Source organism: Crinia signifera, chromosome 9 (assembly GCF_055691185.1).
Source record: "Crinia signifera chromosome 9, ASM5569118v1, whole genome shotgun sequence".
Classification (NCBI taxonomy): domain Eukaryota; kingdom Metazoa; phylum Chordata; class Amphibia; order Anura; family Myobatrachidae; genus Crinia; species Crinia signifera.
This window is the reverse complement of record NC_139225.1, coordinates 101223403-101235983: the sequence shown is the minus strand read 5'-3', so window position 1 is coordinate 101235983 and position 12581 is coordinate 101223403. Positions and strand designations below refer to the sequence as shown.

The 12581-nt window shown below is 40.9% G+C and overlaps 1 protein-coding gene across 1 annotated transcript in view; it reads left to right on the top strand.

Moving 5' to 3' along the window:
- The window catches only part of FMR1 (fragile X messenger ribonucleoprotein 1), a 43755-nt gene that overhangs the window by 15843 nt on the left and 15331 nt on the right, over positions 1 to 12581 (top strand). Inside the window, 6 exon segments of the mRNA XM_083159454.1 lie at positions 2827 to 2920; positions 3043 to 3075; positions 8634 to 8705; positions 8892 to 9040; positions 10836 to 10929; positions 12320 to 12436. Coding sequence (XP_083015580.1) covers positions 2827 to 2920; positions 3043 to 3075; positions 8634 to 8705; positions 8892 to 9040; positions 10836 to 10929; positions 12320 to 12436 — 559 coding nt within the window.

Here is a 12581-nt window from a genome sequence, read left to right as displayed (position 1 = left end):
GGACCGGAGCGGAGACATTCAAAAGACTATGGTCAGAGGGGAGGTGCTCAGTTATATAGGATAAGGAAGAGGAGTAGTCGGGTCCTAGGGAGAAAAAACTACCTGTCTAATTGGGAGAGAGAGGGGGATAAACCCAATGTAATGGCTGCCATGAAGTATTCCGAAGAAAAGGTATTATCGTAAGTATAATCCTTGCTTTTAGAATTAGTTTAATTATGGTGGTGAGGGACAAGACTTGCTTCTGTTTGTCCACATAGTTTATGATTGGCAGCCATCAGCACTGGTTTTGCCTATTGCACTGACTATACATAATTTGAATTTGCCCTGGACCACTATCCTGAGGCACCCCTATAAGTGTCCTGAGACACCCCTGGGTGCACACAGTTTGGGAACCATTGTCCTATGATGCTGCTTTACATAGGTTTATTGTGTATCTGATCACCAGTAGTTTAGAGTGATTGGCATGATGGCGAACAGATGGGTCTGTGTCTAGTTTGGACACATAGGTGACCGAGTTTGATGGATTTTATTGCTTAGGACAGTGGTTTCCAAACTGTGTGCTGTGGCACCCTGGGGTGCCTCAGGACACTGGCAGGGGTGGCCCAGGACCAATTAAAATGATTTATGATCAATATCGCAGGCGGAACCAGTGCTGTCAATGATGACGTGGAAACACAGTAGCAAATCCTGTCTCTTACCATGTAACTGACCCCCAAGTATGACCTATAAACACATTTACTTACTTAATGATAAATTCTGAAAAATGTATAAAATTTACATTCTAGGGGTGCCGTGAAATTGTTTTGATGCTCAAGGGCGAAGTGATTCAAAAAAGTTTGGGAACCACTGGCTTAGGACACTGGGCATACATTAGGGCTAAACAATTATCTGGGCGATCCACCTGATAACGATAATTGTCCAGTGTATTCACCCTGCCAATCTTAAAATATTATTTGGTAATGCAGCAGCTCATGACTGACATTTACCTTGTTACTTCACGTGAGAGGAACAGGTAAATGCTTCCTCCCCTGTGTAGGCGCCCAGGTATTGTAGCCATATATACACTGTGAGATATCTATGTGTATGGCCACGATATCTGTTGGTTGTCAATGTGTCAGGTACAATGTGTGTCAGAATTGGACTAAGCAAAAGGATCACACAGTGGCTGATTGGTGCAGTTATTCACACCAATCAATATTTATCATTTTGGCTATATTTTCTAGTACGGATCTTGTTTTGTTCAGATTTATAGCAATTTTTTGTTCACACGCATTGATTTGGGAATCATTTGGTTTAAAATGACCAATTTGTCCTTTAAAAATATTGTCTTTCAGGATGGGCACATGATTTACAGATCAGATAATAGTTCTTATTGTCCTTGCAATGATTAGATCCATGTGCACCATGTAGATATGGAGTTATTCCTATAGGCCCTACACACATAGTGATGTGTGTAGGGCGACCTAGCTATGATAGGTTGGGCACTGCTGTGGTGCTGTCGCTAAGCACACAGAGCTGACAGCCCAAACACACAGCGCAAGCTCTGTGTTCTGAGCGGGCTGACAGCGCCAGTGTTCTCTGGTGGAGAACGCTGGTGACCAGCAACATTGATTGACACTGTCCATCAATCTCGGCCAGCAATAGTGATGCGCAGGACGCACATTGCTGTCGCTATAGTGCCTACGCACACACACCGATGTAGGGGCATTTTCTAAGCGACTTTGCCAAACTAAGCAAAGTCGCTTAGAAAATGCCTTAATATTGGCATGTGTGTTGGCCCAGTGTGTGCTTCCTTTTTGAGCAGGACTAAAATTCCAGACCTCCCAATCAGAATGTTGCAGGAGATTGTGAAGATGTTCATAGAGTAATGCTCTTGTATACACCAGTTACGAGACAATTGCTTAGGCGTGTATTTGGTCTCCTGGATCAACTATCCCACTTCATAAATCTATTTTATGAAAGTGTTACGCTACAATACAAAGGTCACAATATTGTATCTGCAGTGTGTTACCTGATGTGTCTTTCTGATGCCAATCTTGTGGTGATCCGGTTTGCTGATGTCTGTGAGTCAAAGCAACATGGTCCTTTATCATTGTCTTGTATCAAAAGACTGGAGCATGTTCTCAGTAAGTGCCAACTTGTATAAGGGATGTGGGTTTTTTTTTTTTTTTTTATAGTCTTTCTTATAATCTTTCACACAGAGTGGAGAACCCAGGTAATTGTTAGGGGCAGTGATATGGGTCCTGGGCCAATGGGAACAGGAAAACCCCAGGTGCGCTACCCTGGTCTCACCCGCATAGTGTGGAAGGCGCGACCAAGGTCATGCATATAAGGATCGGATTTGGTAGGTTTAGGAGCAATTTGAGAAGTCCTCTGTAAATGTCTGTTTTGAGTGGTGACGAGCCAGGACCATGCGGCAGTCGAAAATAGATAAGTACACCTGAAAGTGGATTTCATCCCTATCCCGAGCATTGATCTGAGAACCACAAAATGTTTCTTTTTAATACACCTAAAAGTGATCGACAGCAGGTTTTTCTTTTTTTCCCTTTAGACGTTTTGCTACATTAAACCAATATTTAGGCACATCTGCCTGAATTTTATTGCGTATATTGCCCTGCCTAGCCTAAGGTAGGCAATGTTATTGAGACTGTTCACCTACTGAGGCAAAAAAAGCACATTTTACTGACTCCTTGTTTCAAATGTGGTCATTTGACACGCTGTAACAGTTGGTGTTTAATTCTTTTTTTAAAACTTAATTACTTTGCGCAGGTTGTTAATATTGCTATAAATTACAGTGGAAAATATAACAGACTTATGTTTTTACAGCTGGCAACCAGAGAGACAGATACCATTCCATGATGTAAGGTTTCCGCCACCTTCAGGTTACAATAAGGACATAAACGAAAGTGATGAAGTTGAGGTAAGTAGTCTTTGTGGTAGTCTATTCTTCTTAACCTTTTTCATACATATCCCTGTATTGTTCTAAAACCCAATGATGGATAATAAACTATTCTTCTTTTTTTTTTCCCATTTATTCTTTAGTTTTTGAGGGTGAAAGGCGAAGATGATTTCATGGTAGGTTGTGAGGAATGTCAGTTTTTGTCCTTTTTTCTACAGGAAACCATATTCTTTGTATTGCACACCTATTTTATTTGATTTTATTGGGCTCAATAACTTTGTAGCTACTTTGTAGCTACTTTGTAGCTTGGTTCAGGAGGTTAATGTTTTCATAGTCTTGGGGGTATATTCAATGCGGGCAGCGAGCAGTGCTGATATTCAACGCTGTCCTCTTCACACGCCATTTCCACCTCGCTGGTGTGGTCATGAAAACGTCGGACTCTCCACAAAAAATGCAGCGGGCTCGCCAACGGTTTGACGGCGAGGATGGCTTGTTTTCCTCAATCCTTGCTGAAAACAAGCCATCCTCGCCGAACCAACCCCCGCGCTGCCCGCATTAAGTATACCCCATAATCTTAACTAATATGACTTAAGACCTGAAACCACTTGGTATCTGTCCATAGGCTAAAAGTGTTGCCATACTGTACATGCCTTTAATTGGGATATTGATTGGAATAACTTTGCATGCATAATTTACCTGTTCAAACTACTATTTTGATGAAATGTAAAGGGATGCTGTCAAGTATTTCAGGAAAACAATTTTTTGGGACATTATGCTGGTTATGTTAAATTATTGCCTTTTTTTAGATTCCCCTAAATTAATACTATAATACTTTTTGTATCCTGGTATGAACATATTGATGTGTGTATGTTGTGTAATGCCTATCTTCTGTAGCTGTTGTTTTTTTCACCATTAAAATGTTCTATGATTAAAGGAAACTTTTTTAACCTATAGTATATTTTTTAAATAACAATCACGAAAGCCCAAAGCATTGTTTTCAAATATTAGTAACAATAAATACCATTGGCTAGTGTTTTGTTACTGTTTATATAGATTTGAAGGGCAACATCTAATGAGCTGCAGCATTGACCTCGACATTTTAGAAAGGCAAGAGAAATTATTCGATAATATTAAATAGAAAATAGAACATTTTTCCATTTTTTTTATAATATTAGTGCACAATGTAGTCCAAAATATAACCATTCTTTGTTTCTACTTTAAATTAACATTACTCATCTGCGAATAAATAAAATAAAATGTCACGCCACCAGTGAAACAATTTTTGAGAACTGTAACATTGTCCACTCCACCGTTACAGCAATGTACTTTTTTTAGTAAGTGCTTCCAAACGTTGGCAGCTAATTTTATGCTGACAAAAAATTGCTAAATACTAAAGTCTTCTAGATTTTTTTATATTGGCAACATTGCAGTTACACTGGGGTATAGATAGTGATGCTGGGAGTCAGGCACTTCACCCTCTATGCCCCACCTGACCTCCGTTTAATGTGTGTCTAAAAAAGACCCCTGGTACTTATGTATTAGCAGGGCGTCCCTTACGTATTTTGCGTAGTGGTGTATTGAGAATACCAATACACCACTATGCTGGCTACGTAAACGACGTAACTTACACAAATTATGTAGTTACGCAAATTACGTCAATTACATAACTTACGTAGCTGGAGCTGTGCTAATACATAGAGGCTCATATCCACATCATACCCCCAGAGTCCACGTGGGCGTGGAGTTAATTTTAGAAAGTGTGGCGAGCAGACGCGGATACGCGTCCCCTCGCTTCGCTTGCCACGCTTCGGGCATGGTGGCCCGCTGCGCTCGCCACACTTTCTAAAATTAACTCCACGCCCATGTGGACACTGGGGGTATGATGTGGATAGTGGGGATATGATTGTGTTAGTGTGTAGTGTGCATTATACTTACCATCCAGGATGTCCCCGGCGCCTCCGGCACTTGGCTCCCTGCATCACGGCCCCTATGACAGTCCTCCCCGTGTACGCTATTAGCGTAGTGCCGCTGGGGGAGCAGGGAAACCATGTGATGCTCCCCCAGCGGTGACAATGCTGAATTACATACAATGCTGCAGCGACGCGCCCAGCCGCCGCTGAATCTCCGAAGCCTTCACTGTCCACCCCACTGCCCGTCCTTTTAGTAAGTAAAGCCGCCACACCCCCCCCCCCCCCCCCCCATCCCCGGCTGCCCACCGCTGAATCCCACGCCCGGCCGCCGGCCCTCACATATTAGCCGGGCGCCCGGCAATGTCTACGCTGACAATGTAGCCAAAGCTACTTTGTCAGCGTAGCCGGGCGCCCAGCTAATACATAAGTACCAGACCCAGTTTCCATTCTGAGTCCACCTCTCTGAGTTGGAACCAGTCATAAATTGTACCCAATTTGTTGTTGGCCTATATAAAGAAAGGCAGTGGAAACTGTGGCCAGACATTCTGACTGTCTTCACTCGGGTACTCCAAGAACAGATTTTTTTTCCTCTAATGCAGTGGTTCCCAACCTGGGGTACTAGTACCCCTGGGGGGTACTTGAAAATAATATTGATAATGGCGGAAAAATAAAAAGAAGTTTCCCGATGTTGGAAAAAATCTCCCATTGCCATTGAGACAAACCACGTTGCATCACTTTTGGTTCCGACGGCAGCATCATTAGCATCTCCACCTGCTTTTGCCTGACCAACAATCCACTGGGAGCTACCCGCGGCTGCCCTCAGACATCAGCGATCTGACACGGGTGGAGGAAACCGTGGCTTTAATTTTACAGGCGTTAGCGGGAACCCCGGACACAGCCAGTGGCCAGGCACAGAGGGAACAGATTCCTGACCGCACACTACTCCACCGCTACTCCTTAATATAAGTACACACATAGCACTCCCACTTCACTCAGAAGTTCTGTGGCTATTTCAAATTGAGAGGAGGGGGTACTCATAAATGAAAAGCCTAATCAAGGGGTACGGGAGAGAAAAAAGGTTGGGAACCACTGCTCTAATGGAATACATCAAAGAATCAGCTTCTAATTGGGGGGGGAGTTCATTGTTCAAAGGTGTCAGCCTAGGTTACGGAGCTGGCAAGCGGACATGGAATCAAAATGTTTCTTAAGAGACCATCCATTTTCCGGGGTAGGTACTGTTTTGGTTAGAAATTGGACAAAATAATTGCAAATAAGAAAGAGCACTTACATTTCTTCCTGTTCTTTGGACTAAAAGATTTGGAAGAAAAAATGAAAGAAACTTTACTCTGGGACGTTGTTTTTTTCTGCTTCTTTGAGTATCTATGAAGATCCAATTCCAAAGGCCTAAAAGCCTTTCTTCATCCTCCAGAGGTGTTAAGGCAAAATGCTTCCAAAGTTGGTCTTCCTGTCGACTGGATCACAAACTCGCTGAGAAGCCAGTCTCATAACATGATCTGTGAGACCCTATGGTCAGTGACTGCCTTCTTCAGTTTAAGAATAAATGCGTCCGAATGTATTCGGTACAAGTGTGCTGAAGGTGCAAGATGTGGACCAAACTCTGAATTCCTTTTTTTTTTTTTTAACCGGCAATCCTTTAGAAGACCTGGTTTGCCTTGTAAATGATTGCTGCTTTTAAAAAAAAAAAAAAAATAATGAGTCCAACATCTTTAGCAAATCTTTTATGCCACTCAAACATATGACATGGACAAATGAACCGTAGCTCCGCGTCCCCTGGCATGGCTCGCTGCAATCGCCATGCTTCGGACATGGTGCCTCGCTATGCTCAGCACACCATTTTATTCTCCCTCCGCACCCTAGTGGTAGGGCATGAAATACCGCATGTCGGCTCAAAAAAGTTGTGGAAAAACCCCATTTCGACCTTTGACTGTCGACCTAATGACCCTATCGACCTTAATGCATGTCGACCTACTTGCTGTAGACCTATTAACCGTATCCCAATTTTGCTATGTAAATGACTGCTCCTTTGAAAAAGGGCAGTTCCTCCAGCATCCCACATGGCTGCCGGACTCTCAACGCCCCATGTTTCTATAGGTTCATTTACCAGATTATCTAGGTAATCGGAGAGTGACGCTATCTAATGAATTAATAAAGAAGATTTGGTACTTGTGTAGTTTCAAGTTGCCCCTGCCCGGGGATCGCACACAAATCACATGCGATTCAATGCGATTTAGCACACCCCCACTATCCACTTCACCCCGAAGTGCAGCAATCCCCGCGGTACGCGTCCTCCTGACCTATTCATACCCCCACTATCCACATTGGCGTGAAGTGGATTTTATAAAGTGTGGCAAATCACCGAGTCTGAAATGTGGTGAGCATACGCTGAAACCGAGCCCAAAGCATGGGGATTGTACACTAAAAAACAAGCCCGAAGCGTGGCAAGCGGACGCGGAATACAAGTCAAGTAATCCACATCCCCTCGCGGGGCTCGTTATCAGCGTCCCCTCACGGGGCTCGGTGGCTCACTGCACTCGCCACACTTTATAAAATCAACTTCACGCTGACATGGATGGTGGGGGGGTGTGAACAGGCTGGGAGGACACGTACATGGGTAGTGGGGGGAGTGCTAAATGTGTATAGTGAGGTGTGCTAAATCACATTGCATGCAATGCGATCCGTGGGCAGGGGCAACTTGAAACGACACAAGTACCATTGCATAGCACGCGGTTTCCCTGCTGCCGTGAAACTACACAAGTACCAAAATTTTTTCCATAGCCCATACATGTGGTCTATCTATTACATGACTTCTCTTGAATACCTCTTTGCCACTTGCAGCAAAATCCTGTGTTATTGCATGTGAAAGCGCAGCAATCCGGGATTTTACTTAATGTGAAAGCAAGTTCTGGGTTCTTGACCCTGCTCTCTTTACCAGTGTTTAGCTGAGACACCGTCATTTTCTGGCATGCTAGACCCAATAAACTCCCTCCCTTGTCTCCTATCTGAAAGGGTATAAGCGCGGCTATGTGCTGCACTCATGGTACTGCAGGGCTAGTTCATTTTTGTTTGCATACCCTAAAATTTCACAAGTCTGCTTCAAAATCAGGCAGTACTTTTAGGGGCTATTGGCAACATCTCCATGCAGTAACATCGTCAACTTGTCTATCTTGTGTCTAGATAAATACATTAGACAGTATTCAATGTTTCCAGTAAACACGTGTACAGTATTTGCGATATATGCCCGTTTTCGTTTTATTTTTTTTGCATAGCGAAATAATATCGCGTAGAATAGTATTGTGTCATAACATAAACATAAGTTAACATATTGGGGGTATCCAATAAGCTGTGCTATTTTTTTTCAGCTGCAAAAATGGGCTATTACTGCAATTTAAACCCAAGGGTCACCACAGCCATTTTTTTTGTCCGGCCCATAAAGACCCCATTTTTTGGCCAATTATACGTAGGAAGCAGGCAGAGTTTCCAGACCCAAGTTTTATTGCTGCAAAATGGGTCAGAGGTTATGCTTCACTTAATCCCTCATAAGTGTCACCTATCGGAGCTAATTGTATACCCCCTATTGTCTAGTGTTGCCATGCATGTGTTTATTTTTGTTATGAGGTTTGTGTTTTCTTCATAGTCCTAGATTGCAAGCACATAGTAGAGGACTATCCTTGGTGTTCCTCTGTTTCTTCATATGTATGAGAAGCATTGTCTGCGTTTGAGATTTGACCTTGATTGTCAAATTGCTAAAACTTTGTATTAAAAATGTAAAAACCTTCTTAATTACATTTCCATATGTTTTCCAGGTTTATTCCAGAGCGAATGAGAAAGAGCCATGCTGCTGGTGGCTTGCTAAAGTTAGAATGATAAAGGGTGAGGTAGGAATAAGTCTATTTTTTCTTTTGCTCAATTTTTTGATTGGATTTTCATAATTTTTCCTTAAGGTTCTCTTGCTGTTATGTCCTTCAGCTACACGTGGGCTAGCTAACAAATGATGGATATAGTAGGTATAATATTATGACCTTATGTTTTATTGTTTTTTTTTTTTTTTTTTTCCACCCTAGTTTTACGTAATAGAATATGCAGCTTGTGATGCTACGTATAATGAGATTGTGACCATAGAAAGATTGAGATCTGTAAACCCTAACAAGCCAGCAACAAAAAATACCTTTCATAAGGTAAAGTTGGAAGTACCTGAAGATTTGCGACAAATGTAAGTGTGCTCATAAACATCTCTATTCAATCTATTCAAGTCTTTCCTGTAAATGACATCCTTCCATCTCTCCTTTTTTTTTTTTTTTTGGCCCATTTAACTTTTTCTTATATTCATAAGAAGAAAAAGATTCCATTAACAATAATTCAGTAAAGCAATAAATATTTATTGAATCTTTATTGAAAAATTTAAAATTGATTTTTAGGGTTTGTACTTTTTTTTTTTTACTCATGTCATAGATTGGATTGAAAAAAATAACCTCCACAGAAATAACTCTCAAATCTGAATCCCATACATTAGGGCGACTTCTCTCTCTGAGAAGTCACCCGCAATCCATCCCCTTAAGTCGCACGGGAAGGTCCCGGCGTGGTAGTATTGTATGCTGCCCTCTTGTATGCGATCCAAGCCAAGCCTGCACAGCTCACAAGCAATCAGATTGCTTGTGCAGCCAGTGAGACTCACAGGCTCCAGTGTGATGTGAACAGGACCGCACATCTCAACGAACCTGCTGTCATTCACCTTCCATTTGGGCTCTTTTCCTGTGATTGATAACTGCAATCGCAGGAAAAAGACTAAATTGCCTAGTGTATGGGGGGCCATAACTCTCTCTGCACATATTACCAGGATGCATAAAGCGGACTGTGTCTGAAATGGGGATTTTGAATTCTAGAAAAGGGTTAAATGAATACATTTCAACAGTCCCTGTTAAAATGTATTTGTTACACCGTTTTCTAGAGTTTAACCATGTAAATATTTTTTTTTTTTTTGTGAAGCTTTGATTTTAGGAAGGTTTTTTGTGTTCATTTCTGATACATGCAGCAGGTGAAAACAAACTAAAATAAATATAATGGTCACAATGAGGAAATAGTGCTCCAGTTTGCAGATACTAAAGGGTTTTATATGAATCTATATAAAGTCACACTGTAAAAGAATACAGTTGTTGATATCTTATAAACTTCGTACCTGTAGTGCTTAATCAAATGCAGCAATAACATGGATTAGTTTGAAGTCATGCTGAAGCAATTGTGACAGGTGCTGTATCACTTAGTAATTTTGGCATAATGGTAGGACATAATCATCCTTTTTAGGGCATCAATGCACAATTCTATAGAGTTGTTTTAACTAATTTTAGTTTTACGTGGATAACAAAATGCCCTTTTCGCTGTTTATCTTTTTGCTGCATTCTTATTTCACCATGCTGCCTGTTTATTTGAATTTCCTTTTTTTATTCTTTGTTCCTTCAAAGCATAATTTATAACCTTAATCACATACTACTAAAATGATACTAAAACTTTAAATGATAATGCCACTTTTTGGGGTAAAAAATTAAAAGCTAACCCAACCCCCTCCTAAATAAGAGCCAACATGGTGAAATAAGAATGGGGAAAAAGATAAAGGATGAATCAGGGGCCTTGCCATAACCACCAGCAGTCTGAAATTTGAGCGCAAAAGAGAATCTACCTGTTTGGTGCTAGGTAAGTAAGATTCTCTTTTTATTTGGTATTTTATCCCAGAACTCTTAGGTGTGGGCTGTGTTGGACATTGGAACTCTGCTATGTATTGGAATCCTTTCATGCATATAGAGGTGCATTTAGTGCTGTATTTTTACATGCTTTAAGTTGTAGATTTGTTTTGAAAACTGCAAGAATGATGGCTTTACGGTCAACTTCTACTCATAGAAGTGTTTTAATAAAAATAAAAAAATAAAAGTTTTCGTATAAGGGGCATTATCAAAGAAGTTGTGACTCCTTAAAGAATATTTAACACTTTTCACCTGTTTGTTTCCTTTATATAGGTGTGCAAAAGAATCTGCCCATAAAGATTTCAAAAAAGCAGTTGGAGCATTTTCAGTAACCTATGATTCAGAAAACTGCCAGCTTGTCATCTTGGTAAGCTTTGTCACAACTTATACTATCTTTATTGTTTTATCAACCTTTTATTAGAATAGATACAGTCTAACATTGTGTCCTAATACACTTCTCCTTGGGCGAGATGTACTAAGCTGCAAAAAGTGATTAAAGTGGAGAGTGATAAGCAACCATCCAATCAGCTCCTACCTGTCATTTTTCAAACAGCCTGTAACATGGCAGTTATGAGTGCTGATTGGCTGGCTGTTTATCACTGTCTTTATTTTATCAGTTTTCAAGCTTAGTACATATGGCCCCTTGTGCTGTACCTTTCCTGTATGTTGTGTCTTATTTTCATCATAGCCACATACCAATTCAGATTCGTTTATTGTCATCGCCCCATGACAGGACAACAAAATTAAGTTTTTTTAACATCTGTCTGTAATCCAGTATACATCAACAAACACTTAAACACAATACATGAAAAAAAAAACAAAAAAAAAAACATACCAATTCACTAATACTCCTTTTACAGGGGCCAGGCAGTCGGGATCCCGACGTCGGCATAATGACTGTCGGGATCCCGACTGTCGGTGAGTTATACCACACCCGCTTGCATATGTGATGATCAATTTACATGCAACACAAACGTCCAGCTGTGTGATCCATGAGGTCACACAATCTAGAGGCTGCCGATCTAACAAAGAGGCCAGGAAATATCTGTCTTCCAAAGGAGAACCTGGTCTTGTCAGTTGCCCAAAACAGAGACGGAAACAAGGTCATCACTACCACCCGGAACAGCAGACTGTCAATCACTGATAGTCTGCAGGCCCATATTGAAACTTTTGGCACATTGTGCTATTCAAAGCATTCCAGTCCATGGGGCAGATGTATTAAGCTTTAACAAGAGATAAATGCAAGGGTGATAAGGAGAGATAAGCATCCAGACAATCACCTGCTAACTACCATGTTACAGGCTGTGTTAGAAAAAAGTTAGTTAGGATGCGATTGGCTGGACATTTATCTCTCTTTATCACCCTTGCATTTATTTCTTGTTAAGGCTTAATACATCTGCCTCCATATCTGAATCGGACCCCAAGTTTTCTCTTCGCTACTGATGAGGACTGTTCTTGAGTATATTTCCATGTGTAATTAGAGGCATTTTAGTAGGAATGACTATTGTGTTTTTATACTAGCAGCTGAACCATGTTCTCCCAGGATCCTTTTTACGTGTGCTACACACGGCTTTGTTATAAAATTGTCTGTAATCTACCTGTAATCCATTGTTACTTTGAAACATTCACAGCACAAACATTAGAGCCAAAATGCATAAAACCTCAATAAAATAAATAAATGAGTAACTCTTAATGGGTGCTGTAAATCTATAAAGCCATTTGTTCATTTTTTGTCATTAACATCATGTGTTCTACAGTCCGTCAATGAAGTTACAATCAAAAGGGCGAACATGTTGAGTGATATGCATTTCCGGAGTCTGCGGACCAAATTATCTTTGATGTTGAGAAATGAAGAAGCCAGCAAGCAACTCGAAGTATGTGGCTTACATTTTACACTTGGCAGTCTTGTTACAAAGCACACTGTACACATTGATTGTAAATCAAACTGTAACATTAGAATACCTTTTTAGAATCCTATATATTCATTTTAGAACTGATGGAATTTAAGTAGTATACTTT